General features: G+C 39.9%; 1 protein-coding gene across 1 annotated transcript in view; it reads right to left on the reverse strand.

Annotated features, from left to right (window-relative positions):
* Window positions 1-13,729, reverse strand: part of Akap9 (A-kinase anchoring protein 9) — a 140,311-nt gene that overhangs the window by 41,220 nt on the left and 85,362 nt on the right. Inside the window, exons 23-26 of the mRNA XM_028778283.1 lie at window positions 6,957-7,119; window positions 5,897-6,109; window positions 3,242-3,474; window positions 1,874-1,993 (exon numbers count right to left, since the gene is read on the reverse strand). Coding sequence (XP_028634116.1) covers window positions 1,874-1,993; window positions 3,242-3,474; window positions 5,897-6,109; window positions 6,957-7,119 — 729 coding nt within the window. The remainder of the gene's footprint in view (window positions 1-1,873; window positions 1,994-3,241; window positions 3,475-5,896; window positions 6,110-6,956; window positions 7,120-13,729) is intronic.

Genomic DNA, 13,729 nt, shown 5'->3' on the forward strand with positions numbered 1-13,729 from the left:
GTAAGAGGTGCTGGGTGGCCTTCCCAGCAGTGCGAGCAGAGGGTAAGGAGGAGCAGAGGAGCTGGACACCACCAGAGAGCAGATTCAGAAGAGAAAGACATAAAGTAGTAAAGCGTGAATGTAAATGGCTTTTTTAAATAACAGTTTTACAATGTGTTAGAGATAAACAAGTTCAAATAAATTGTGTTAAAAAAAGTTTTACAGTGTTTGACAGAAAAGACTATTTTGTTTCTACCACCGTATCCCATAAATGATAAATGAATGATGTACTATAGATAATACCTCCCATATATACATTAAAGTACACCCCATAAATGTATTGTTTATGATAGTTGAAAATTTAAAAATGTTTTTTACAAGCTAAATACAGTAAATGAAATCTGTAAGACAATGTTCTTTATGAGAATCTGTGCAAAAACGCCCCCTTTACTGAGAAGAAAGGAAGGACAGGAGAATGGGGTAGAGGAGATGAGAGAGGGACTGAGAGACAGGAAGGGACGATGCAATCGGATGAAAAATAAATAAATGTCTAAAAATCCATTTGCTAACATTATGTCAAAATTTTTTATTGTATTCGTTCATGTGTGTGCGTGTATGTATGCGTGTGCACAAGTGTGCTTGTGTGTACGAGTGTGTGCCACAGCATACATGTGGAAGTCAGAGAACCAGTTGGAGAAAAAGGTTCTCTACTTCTACTTCCCAGGAATAGGCTGTTTACCCTGGCAGCAAGTGCCTTTTCTTAGTGTGGCATTTTCAATAAGCTTGGCCCAGGGCCTAGCACTATTGGGGGTGTGGCCTTACTAGAGGAGGTGTAACCTTGCTGGAGGAGGTGTGGCCTTGCTAGAGTTGGTGAGGCCCTGCTGGAGGAAGTGTGTCACCGTGGAGGTGGGCTTTGAGAGCTTCCTCCTAGCTGCCTGAGGAGGCAGTCTTGTCCTGTTTGCCTTCTGAACAAGATGTTCTCTGCTCTTCCTGCACCATGCCTGCCTGGATGCTGCCATGCTCCCACCTTGAAGATACTGGACTGAACCTCTGAACCTGTAAGCCAGCCGCAGTTAAATGTTGGCCTCACAAGAATTGACTTGGTCATGGTGTCTGTTCACAGCAGTAACACCCTAACTAAGACCCTCGGTGTTCTAGGGTTACAGTTGCTGCAGTGAAACACCAGGTCCAGAAGCCAAGTTCAGGAGGAAGGGGTTTATTTTCCTTATACTTCTACTTCCACAGTATAGTCTATCGCTGAAGAAAGTCAGCACAGCAACTCCAACAGGGCAGGAACCTGGAGGCTTGCATAAGCTGATGCAGAGGCCACGGAGGGTGCTTCTTACTGGCTTTCTGGGCCTACTTTCTTACAGAACCCAGGACCACCAGCTCTGGGATGACACCACCCACAATGGGCTGGACCCTTCATCTATCAACCACTAGTTAAGAAAATGCCTTACAGATAGATTATGAAGGCATTTTCTTATTTGAGGTTCCCTTCCTTTCAGATAACTCTAGCCTACGTCAAGGTGACAAAGTTGGCCAGCACACTGCACTGAGTCATCCTGCCAGACTACAAATAACCTCAAATCACGTCTACCAAGAGTGAGAATAGAGAAATGAGCAGGAAGTTTACTTAGTTGTGTACTATAGAGAGGGGAGTAATTCCAAACTTCAATACGCCTCCCCCACTGCAGTAGTGGGGTTTGAACACACGCCAGGTAAGCATACTCATTGTACTCTCAGACCAATACAATACAGTTTATGGTTAACAAGTGCCTTACATTTAAATAACACTTAATTTTCGATTTTTAAGATTTACATACTATAGAAAGAATCCACGTTTGAGCTTTTGAGCTTTTGAATAGAGGAGAGCATATCAGCGCGTCCTTACCTCTCTGGTTTGGTGCTCGCTCACAGGCTGGAGTCTAGGTACAGCCTTAAGCTGATGCTCTAGCTTCTGTATCTCCTGCTGAAAAACGTCTCTCTCATGTTCTCGATCGATGGCCTGCTCCTGAAATTTAATGATAATAACAATATCAACAACAACGACAATGATAACGGTGTGATGGCACACGCCTGTGATGCTAGGACTTGTGAGGCAAAGGCAGGCGACTTCTGTGAGCTCAAGAGCAGTGGAGTCTACATAACAAGTTCTACCAACCAGGGCTTCCTATGCGACCCTTCTAAAAAAATGGACAAAAACAAAACACTCTAAGGCGTATGAAACAGCATTATTTATTTAATACGTTTTGTCCCTATTATTTCTTATATCCTTTTAGCTAGAGGTTGATACACAAACACCCCAAAACCATAAAGGCTTAAGAGGAAAACACATTTTGAAGGGTTATATTACATTGCCTATTTGGGCTCTTCAAAAGAAATCTGAGTATTTAAAAGTCATTTGCAGCACCATCCGTTTTGTTTAAATGTTAAATACAGAAGACATGGAAGATGAGTTTGTGTTCAGTCATAGAACAAATGCGCAATACATAAATCAGTTTGTTTAATCCTATTATATAGACTTATACCTAAAAATATAAATTGTCTGCAGCAGATTGCCTGGGCAAGGGAAGGTCATACGCTTCTGAACCCTAAAGAAATGTCCCGTGTGGAAAGTGGAAAACAGCACCATTTTGGGCGAGAGTAATGGAAGCATGATGGATGAGCCACCCTGGGAGCTCCCGTGCTTCCGGCACAGAGCCGTGGGAGCTCCTGTGCTTCCGGCACAGAGCCGTGGGAGCTCCCGTGCTTCCGGCACAGAGCCGTGGGAGCTCCCGTGCTTCCGGCATAGAGCCGTGGGAGCTCCTGCAGCTCTCAGTGGTGACTACTAGTTAATGGAAAAAGTAGACAAAGCTTAACTCTGAGTTTGGAAACCTAGCTGCTCAGGGTTATTCACAAACTGGGTGTGCTCTGAAAAGGTCTTAAATGTCTTAAATGTATATTCATGCATTATATACTTCATTTTTATTTGTTGTTGCAAGGAATTCAACTCAGAGACTCTGAATACTAAGCAAACTTGGGTTGTATTACTGAGCTAAAGCCTCAGGTCTAGTGGCCATCCAACCAGCCAGCCATCGATCCATCTATCTATTCACCCATCTACCTACCCGTGTCCTTCCATCTGTCCACCCACCCATCTATCTACCGGTCTGTCCATTCATCCATCTATTCATCCACCCACCTACTTACCAATTCATATCTATCCATCAAACCAAGCAAGACAGGGTTTCAGAACGTAGCCCAAGCTGAAGACACTTACATCTAAAAACTTCCTCATTTTTTCGAGCTGCTTTTCCAGTGCCTGGCTTTGCTGCCTGAGATCGATGAGCTCGGCGTTCTTCTCCTGCTCCAGCTCTATAAACCTACTGACTTGCTCTTCAACATCAATTTCCAGAGCTTTCACTTGCTTCTGAAGGTCGCCGCGGACTTTTTCAGCTTGACACTGTACTTCCAGCTTTTCCTTCATTAGTTTTTCTGTCTCCTGCAGAAATTCTGTTACAGATGTGACAGTGCATTTGGTTAAATTATGATTCATAATGTTATGATAATGAGTCATTGACTATACTCTCTTTAAACTTTATCTTCATGAAATAATGGCTGAGAATTACTTTAAATACATTAAAACATAAATACTCTGTACACCAGGCTGACCTCGAACTCACAGAGATCTGCTTGCCTCTGCCTCCTGAGTGCTGGGCTATGCCTGAATCTCTCAGAGAAGAACGGAGAGTGGCTTCAGTGAAGTACAAGAGCTATAATCTCCTAGTAAATTTTACATTAAAACAATGTATGGTTTGTTAATACTTTTTTCAAAGTTAACCAGTGCTTTAAGTACAAAAGTAAATGTTCTTTTCTGGAACTATCAAACTATCTTACTCCTATACAAGAAAACAAATGACTATTAATAAAATCACAATGAATTAACAAAAAATGAGGACTCTTATTACAAAACGATATTTTTGTGTAAACAACAGTAAATTAAAAAAATAATACATTGAGTTAAATGAATTTTCATGGTTAGGAAAAGAACAAAGTTCAACTGAATTAAAACCAAATGCTGACCACATTTTTAACCATAGGCAAAACTCAGTCCATTCCAAAGCCATACACTGTAAATACAGTAAGCAAATCCTGTAAATCTTTAACCAAGGAGAGGGGGGCAGAAGGAGGAGGGTGAGTACAACCAGAACTCCTGGTCCGTCTTAGGCTTTGTAGTGTTACCCATGAGCTACCTTCTCCTGTTTACACGGTGTGCGTTAAGGGAACAGGAGCATGTACGGGGGCCGTGTGGTTAGTGCAGCAGGAGCAGACTGTGACATCTTCAGTCTTATTATGAGCAACTGGAGATGAAATAAATTAACACATGTCAAGGACAGTGTCTGGGGTATAGGAGGGACAATGTGGAGATTAGCTGTTGTTACTGTAGTACAGACAGCAAAAAAGAACAACCACAAAAACCACCTCCAAACCTGTTAGATTTACTTATACTAACTATATACCAACACTGTATTCAGATCTGGGATCTACAGAAAACATCTTTTCTTCTAAAACAATACCACTGTTAGATGTTACTATCACCACACGCTGCCACAAAGGCTCTTAGAAATCACTGATCCTTCCCCACCATCATCTCATGAGCTGTTTTGTTTTGAAAGAACTCTCCAAAAAATTAGAGACCAGAGAGCTTAAGGGATTCATAAAACAAAAAAGGTGTTTCTTAAAAATACTCAGTATTTTCTTTGAAAATTCCAAGTGGTTTTGGGCTCTGTGCAAAAACAGATGAAATAAGATGATGGCGACTCTGAACCTCGGTTGTTAATAGCAAATCGAAACTTGTTTTTATTATAAATTAAGCTGTGTTACTGTTGGAAAAAAATTGTAAGTATGAAAGAAACACAATAGAAAAACTGCAAAATTAGAAATGTTAGTTGATAATTAAGGATCACCAAATTTTTAGTTGTGAGTCTACCACCCAACAACAGTGCATGCAACTCTCTGCACACACCTGCTCCAGGTGCTGCATCAGCTGCAGCATCTACTGGCCCTACAAGAGTAAAGACAAAACAAAGAAAACAGAAACATAGTTACGGCTTCTACGTCCTCAAATATGATAACATATCTGCACACGCTAAAAAGCTGATGTCACTGGGTATCGCGGATACCCACAGTTCTATGTCTCTTGCATATTTTGTAGGTTTGATATAAGATCTCTTAACTTTAAAAAGTCCAGCCCTAAACCTGTGTCAAATTAATATAATATGAGCACCCTCTCAGGGGAGATAATGTAGGTTGTATTTCTAAGTTGGTAAAACTGGAAAAACTTCAAATTTATAAAGTGCAACTACAAGTTTAAAATCAAAGAGGGTACTCGTAAGCAGGATTCGAAGTTTATGCTCACAAAGACAGATTTTCACCACTCAAACTTTAAATTCAAGATGTAAAAATCAGTCATTATAAGTGAGTTAAACATCCTGTGAATCTTCCTGACCAGGATGTCAGATGTCCTCCGGGTCTCCTCGGCTTTTGTCCCCACACTGCCTACCTCTGCCTATAAGCAGCACCAGATCAGTACTTAGGACATTTACATGACCTCTCTCCCACTAAATAACTCTGCCCTACCTATTTCCAAAAACACACAGCCTCATTACTTGTAGCTTTTTTCTTTTGATACAGATGTTTTAGCATAAGTAATCTTCTTTTCCTGTTAACAGTTAATATCCTTAAAAGGCAAAATAGAAAATATGATTTCATAAAAATGGCTACTAACAATTTGCCTTTAAAGTATATTTTAAGATTTTTCAAGTTTGCATATAAAATATATAAATAATGTCCCTGAAGAGGATACCCTGTCATGGGAGCCTCTGACAGTTATAAACAGAAGAGGAACTGTAAGATACAAAGTCTCAGTACATACGCTGCTCCACAGGGCCAGCCTCTGCTCTCATTGCCTCCCTCTGCCTAGACAGCAACTCCCGTTCCTCTTCCATCCGGTGCTGGTCTGACTCCAGTTCTTGCAGTCTGTTGTTCATACATAATAACTCCTGTTCAAGATGCTCTATTATATCGTTTTTTTCTTGAATTTGCCTTTCAAAGAGAGTTTTTTCATCCGAGTACCCATCAATGACACCTATAGGACAATGGAAGGAAATGGACTTGTTTCTAGCCTTGAATATTATGATCCTCCTGCCTCAGCCTTCTGATTGTAAAGATAGCAGATGTGTGCATCTAAGCCAAGGTTACTACTAGATTTTAATAATAACAAGAAAAAACATTCTGTTAGCAAAACTTTAAATCACTTCATCCTATTAAAAGCTGAATGAACTTTTAAAACCTGAAGATGAACCTTACTGTCATTTGTACAGTGTAGTCCTTTTCTTGTTCACACTGTGAATAAATATGAAATTTCCCCTAAACTGTCCCGTACTTTGCTCTAAAGTACCAAAACACACATGTTACTCCATTTTTCAAACAAACATAAATAGACAGGCTCCTGGGATTCAAATGCTTGTGAATTGAATCACATTTTAACTATACTAGAGAAGGCTGATATTTAAGCAATTCTAGAAGGCCAACACCCTCGACGCTGCCAGAGACTAGAAGGCAGCTTTGGAGGCTTACAGCCTACAATACCCATTTAATTATGACCTTATGCCATTCAAATAACAGTTTAGTATCAGCTTTCTCATTTTAAAGGAATTATCTGAGGCTCACCATCATCTACTTTTGAATCATCTGGAATTTTTAATCTTCTCTCTATAGTCTTTGTAGTGTGTATAAGAGTGTGTGCGTATGCATGTACACACCCCTGTGCATGCATTCCTAGTTTTTTTAATTACCTAGGGAAGCTCTGAGGATAAACTATAACTATTTTTCCATGGTCACTTTAAGTCACACTGGTTTTTCCTAAATGGCTGTGCATCAACATCTCTATTTTAAGACTGAAACGGCTCCTGTCTCAGTGGCCACAGGCTTACTCTCAGCTTTATTGAGCTCCTCAGCCAGCTGCTCTCTGGCCCGGGACTCCTCCTGAAGGCGCTCTCGCAGTTCTTCCAGGCAATGAAGTGACTCTGTTGCCTCTTGTTTTTGTCTAAATGACTCACGCATCAACTCTGTCTGTGTAACTTTCGCATGTTCAAGCTAAACCAGGAGGGCAAGAGGACAAAAAGGAGATTAGTGATGAGAATCCAGTGTCATTTCTCATAAACAAGCAAAAAACTAAGAAAGGATCTCAAGTAAAGACATCTTATTAAATTTCAGCCAAACTCTTACAGCAGGTGGGATAAGCCGTGACAGATAGCACATATTTCTGTAAGAGATAAAGGCTAGTTTTAGTGAGCTAAAGAACACGCTTCTCACTTTAAACCAGTGGTCATAGGTTCTATCATACAAAGGTGGAGCACAGCGCTACTGAAGGAAAGCGCTCACTGTACTTGCTACAGACTCAGGTAACTGTCGTCTACACAAACCTTCAACACTTTGACTGTGACGTTCTTCAGTACTGTGAGGTGCACTAATGTATGACATCAAAAGCAAAATCACAGAGATGCAATAAATGAAATTATAACATATGTGTTTATTAAACTCAAAGCTTTGAACTTCTGAAAGAATTTATAAAAACTCTAAAGCTTCTGAAGATATTCCAAACATTCAAAATCTAGTAGCCCTCAAATGCTACCAGCAGACCCTTTCCTGACTGAGACAGTAAAGAGACTGGAGTCACAGCTTTCAAGCAGGAGGTAAGCAAGGCAGTACTTCTGAGTCAGCTGTGTGAAGTCACAGAGGCACTGCCTATCTTCTGTCACCTCCTCAGTGTCTGTCCTAGTCTGCATGAGTCTACAGCCTTCAAACACAAGTAGCTGTACATGTCAGCAACAGGGTCATAGCAAGTCTTGGAAATCTGTTAAGTTTTATACCTACCTTGTGCATCTCAAAGATATAACTACCAAGCATTAAATTTAAAATATAAGCAAATATACTGGTTTCTAGCTTAGACATCAGTAAAGCATCATAAAATAATTAATACTGACATATAATTATATACATTAATATAATTCTAAGTGTATAATTATAAACAATATAATATAAATACAGAATCAGAAGTATAATTATAATTAATATATTGATATAATAGTCAAAATGTAATACTTAATAGTACTTCTGTGCTTCACATTAGTATTGACTGTAAAATGGAGACTGTATTGTCACAAAAGCTTACAGTCACTCTAAATGAGTAGCTCTCAACCTTCCTAATGCCGCGCTCCTTTACTGCAGTTCCTCATGTGGCAGTGACTCCAACCATAAAACTATTTTTGTTACTACTTTGTAACCATAATCCACTGTTATGAATCATAATATAAGTATCTGTTCTGTGATGGCCTTAGGAGACCCCTGTGACAGGACACTTTGACCCCCAAAGGGGGCACAACCAACAGGCTGAGAACTGCTTCTCTAAATAATGTCCAAAATATAAAATTATTCTTATTTTCATAAGATGTTTAAAATACCACTTAAAACATTATTTCAATGGGAATTCATATGAAATGGAAGCTATATCACCACAAAAGGATAAAGCTTCATCTAAACACTTTGACTTGTCATTGGGAGCAGGACTTGATTCTTTTTAAATGTAAAATACACATTCACTTGGATTACAGAGAAACAAGACATAAAGTGTGAACTCATCTATATACAAGTACCTTTTTGAATTTAGTTGCAACCCCTATTTCTGAAAGTATTACTTGCTTCTGCATATGCACATGCAAATCCCTCCCGTAAATTATCTAATTGTTACCTACTAAAAATGGGAACTGAGTTCAGGGCTGTAACCAAATTAGCTGTATTTCATTCTGTATTTCAAATTTATTACAGAAACTCAACAAAAGATTTAAAACAAAATAATAAAATCCAGCTTTGCATGAGTGAATTGCCAAACGGTTGTTTTTATCTCTCATTTCACAAGATGAAAACTAGCTAGCTTGACAGTGCATTTAAAGATTTACAATAAAAACACCAGCAAAAATACAAAACAAAACAAAAAAGTTAAACCAATCAAACAATAATGCTACCAAACAAATTAAACAGGTAGCAGCACAGTGGGATGCACACCTCACGGGGATAAAAGACTCTCTTCAAATGTTTGCCTAAATCATTTATTCTTACATCTCTCTCACCTGCGTAGGGCATGACTGATTCCTACTATGTGTAACAGCATACACTATATAAACAAAAGAACTACAGAGCTTTCACTCCTCAGCCGGCGACACGGAGGTGTGGCTAAAGCATTAGTAACGATGCTGTCACTTCAGAAATTGTTGGTGAGGCAGCAAAACTACTCTGAAAGTTCTGGCATGTTAAACATTAGCTAGGACTTATAGTTAAAGCCATGCAAGTCATAAAGCCAATGCTGACTAGGATGTAGAGAATGTTCACAACTCATTTAAGGATCCTATGAACCGGAAATACTGAATATGAAGGCAATTTTAGGCCTTCATTTAACTTTAACAGTATTTCCAAAATACATTTCACTTTAAAGGCTGAAAAGGTTATTTCTCTATAGAATTATTAGGCCCATTAAAATAGAAAGTCAGTCCCCGAGGCTGTAAAAAATGTTTCAGAATACAAGCTCATTTTCCCTTGTCTAGAGCTCTGGCCAATAGGGAGGGCATCTGATTACAAACGTGTTCTAACTGGTTCTGCAATCCTCGAGGCAGTTCTAAACACAATATCTACTCTCGAAAATACATTCATTTCACTTTAAATTTTGGATCAGTATTACACACGAACAGAGATTCTCACAGACATGAAGGATCTTTTTAAACAGCTGGACTAGTGCTGGAGAAATGGAGTACTGAGCTTACGCCACTATCTGACATGAAAAGCAGCTAAGTTGGAGTTTCAGGAGTAAATTTAGCCCCTCCACACCTCAGGTGGATGAGCAGTAGCACTCCGCCAATCGCAAAGCAAGGGCTGGTTCCAGTCACCTCTCTACGGACAGTGCCGTTCTCATCTCATTACAGCTCACTACAGTCCTAAAGTACTACTGTATACTTACTGAATAAGGAGGTGTAGGCAGTGAAATTTTAGAAATAAGCTTTACTATATGTCCGTTTCTTTTGTGAGTAAAATGAAAAACAGAAGTGTTGATAATTACGGAGTTGCTGTCATCCAAATGTTCAGACAGAGGAAAAGGATATGGCAAAGGCACTCGAGACTCAACTTCATAGACGTCTTCCTCCTGCTCTTCCAACCACAAGCCACTGGGCTGGCCAGTGGCCAAGTAGGTCCTGTAAGAATCCATTCTAGATAAAGCTGCCAAGGTTCTCCGCCTGTTCCACCCGTTCTTCTCTTAACTACATCCTAACTACATCACAGAGTTCCTGTTAATTTATTCAGAGATCCCATACTGGCACAAAGTTTTCTTTTTAATACTCATGAGTAAAATGAATTCATATAAACTGAACAACGAAAGATACAAAAGTTCAGCTTAAAAAAAAAACCTCAAAATTTCAAAAAAGTTCATCAAGTCAAAAAACACAAAAGCAACAAATAAATAGATAAATGCAACAACTTGGCTTAGACATGAAAATGCTTCCAGCCAAAACTTCAGCTAAAATTAGACAATAAATCTTTCTGGTTGTAAAAAAAAAATAAAAATAAAAATAAAAAAAATAGTCCCAATTGGAATCATTAAATCCTTGTCAAATGAAAGAACAAAGTTATAAAGATCTAATTAGCCTAGCAAAGGCACTGCTCTCTGTATCCAAGGTATCTGTGGTAATAAATAAGCCTTCTACGCAGAGCTTGGCAGGCAAGGTCAGCTTGTAAATCTCCATGGCAGCACTCTTGAGAAAGGCAGCTGAGTGACTTTCCCTTGCTCCTCAAGCAAGATTCAAAAGGAAAAGCTCCTCTGAACTGAGCTATTCAAATGACCTCCATGCTGAGCCAAAGGTCTAAGTCAGTGTCCCTGAGGAACTGAGCAGAGGGTGTGGCTAAATGTCTGTGTCTATAGGTAAGCCAACAGGTGGCCAGTGAGCACGCCCACAGGAAAGCCTGCCTAACAGGATCCAGGTTCCACGTCAGAGCTTGGAGAGGGCATTTAGACAGGTTTATAGTGCTGAGGAAGATAAGCTAGTGTTTCCCATCCCACTAAAAAGTTACTTTAAGACTATAAGACAGAAAGTATGCTCGTGTTCATAGTATTCAATTCAAGTCTGTCAAACAATCATTATTTCTGAATAAAACTTGACATTTACTTATAAATAAGACATTTAAGAAGTCATTGGCCTATAAATGTTTTGGTTATAACCCATTTCTACAGTTTCTAGAATGTACATTGAGGAAAATGTTCTTTGTATTATAATATAATACTTGGCAATTACATTCTCTATAACAGCCTTTGAACCCTGACTAAGATGTTAAGGCCCACGTTTTAAATAACAGCCAGTCTCGGGTAGCTCCAGAAACTTAAGCAACAGTGAGTGAAACAGCTCAGAACTTTAAAAGATATTTAACTTACTTAAAAACTATTCTTGATAATTAAATAGATTCTCAATTATGAATTGCTTTAAATAAGACAAATGGGAAAACATACTAAAGCAAGCAGGTAATATCATCCAGTATTTGTTTTATAGTCATTCTAATTACATAGTCTGTGCTGGGATTCAAATTTTTCCTAGTAAACTAGTAAGCAAGGAAAGAGAAGGGGAGAGGGTGGGGGGAAAGACAGAGTGACAGAGAGGGATAGAGGGAGACTGAGATTCATTTTCCACAGGAAGCCCTGAAGCCTAGCCATGATGTCTGTGGTTGGGAAGCGGTGAAGGAGAGGTCTTTACACGCTGGCTACTGTTTATTACAGATGCTTATAGCATCAAGCTAGTCAGAGAAGATGCCTTATTACCTACCTATACAAGATGGTGGGATAATTCCATTACTGCTGTGGTTAAATGTAATTTTACTTTGTGTCTCTCTGTGTGTGTGTGTGTGTGTGTGTGCGTGCGAGTGTGTGTGTGTTGCATGTATGTATAGAGACTAGAAGTGGAAGAAGTCAGGAATCATCTTGAATTGCTCGTCTATACTATTTACTGAGGTGCAGTTTCACCATCAAACCCAGAGCTTGCCAACATAGCTAGTGGTGCTAGCCAGCTTGCTCTGATGGGTCCCCTATCTCTGTCTTCTGGGATTGGAATTACAAATGAGCCACCAGACCCACCCTGCATTTCTGTGAGTTCTCAGGATCCACTGTGATCTTCATACTGGTGTGATAAGTGCTTTTAACCACTGAGCCATCCCCTTGGTCCTACATTTACATTTTAAAAGTTTGAAACCAGAGTGGGACATTGTTCTCAGCCTTACTTCCTGAGATGGTCTCTCACTGAACCTGGCTAGGATGCTTAGTCAGTGAGCCCCAAAAATCTCTGTCCAGGCTCTCCCCAAGCTCCAGGATTACAGGAGAATGGGGCCATGTCTGGCTTTTCACATGGTCACTAGAGATCCTAGCTCAGGCTCTATCTATCTAGTGTGTGGGCCCAAGAGCACTCTCATTTATTGAGCCTTTTCCCACTCCCTACTGGGACTTTAATGAGGGTTCATAAGATATAAATGTGCCCAGTATAAAAATTCTTCCCTAAAATAGTCTTCCCTTATTTTCTCTGTATATTAGTTTATTCTGATAATCTGGCATTCTGCTTCTCTTATTTGAAGAAAGAACAAAACTATGAAAGTAAAAAAATATTCTTCATATATAGTAACTCTTAAGTCAGGGTAGAAATTAGCACATGGGTAAGAGACAAGAGGAAGAATATATAATAGATTAATGTTTAGTCACCAGAGAGGAAACTGTTTGAAAGGATTAGAAGGGCTGGGAGGTGTGGCCTTGTTGGAGGAAGTGTGTCAATGGAATGGGACTCTGAGGTTTCAGAAGCCCATGTCAGTCTCCAGCTCTCTCCCACACTTTGCTTGTGAATCAGGATGTAGCTCTCAGCTACTTCTCCAGACTGTGCTTCTCTGATGCCATGCTCCCTGGCTCTCAGCTACTTCTCCAGACTGTGCTTCTCTGATGCCATGCTCCCTGGCTCTCAGCTACTTCTCCAGACTGTGCTTCTCTGATGCCAAGCTCCCTGGCTCTCAGCTACTTCTCCAGATTGTGCTTCTCTGATGCCATGCTCCCTGGCTCTCAGCTACTTCTCCAGATTATGCTTCTCTGATGCCATGCTCCCTGGCATGATGATAATGGACTAAGCCTCTGTAAGTAAGCCCCCAGTCAAAGCTTTCTATGTTGCCTTGATCATGGTGTCACTTCACAGCAACAGAACAGTGACTGAGACAGTAACAGTGCATACATGATGGTATACTCTATTAATCCTTGTTCAGGAAGAACACCCTCAAATAAGACAGTTCAAAATATGCTCTATTGCTTTTGCCCATTTTTAGAAGCAGGCACACCTTGCTTCTACTTATATAAAAAAAAAGTCTGTACAAATCAGTTTTTATTTTTCATAACCAAGGACACAGATTAAGGTAAGAAACCATACACATTAGGGGCTGGAGAGACAGCTCCATGGATAAGGGCACCTGTTGCTCTTCCAGAGGACTCTCCAATTTGATTCCTGGCACTAACATGAAAGCTCACAACCATATATAACCCCAGTTACCCTGAGACACTCTTCCCACCTCTGTGGGAAGCAGCAAGCATGTGGTACATTGCCCTCAAAGTCAACTGCCTGGGTATAACCCTACCTGACTGTGAGCT

This window comes from Grammomys surdaster, unplaced genomic scaffold (genome assembly GCF_004785775.1).
Source record: "Grammomys surdaster isolate TR1022 unplaced genomic scaffold, NIH_TR_1.0 333, whole genome shotgun sequence".
NCBI lineage: Eukaryota > Metazoa > Chordata > Mammalia > Rodentia > Muridae > Grammomys > Grammomys surdaster.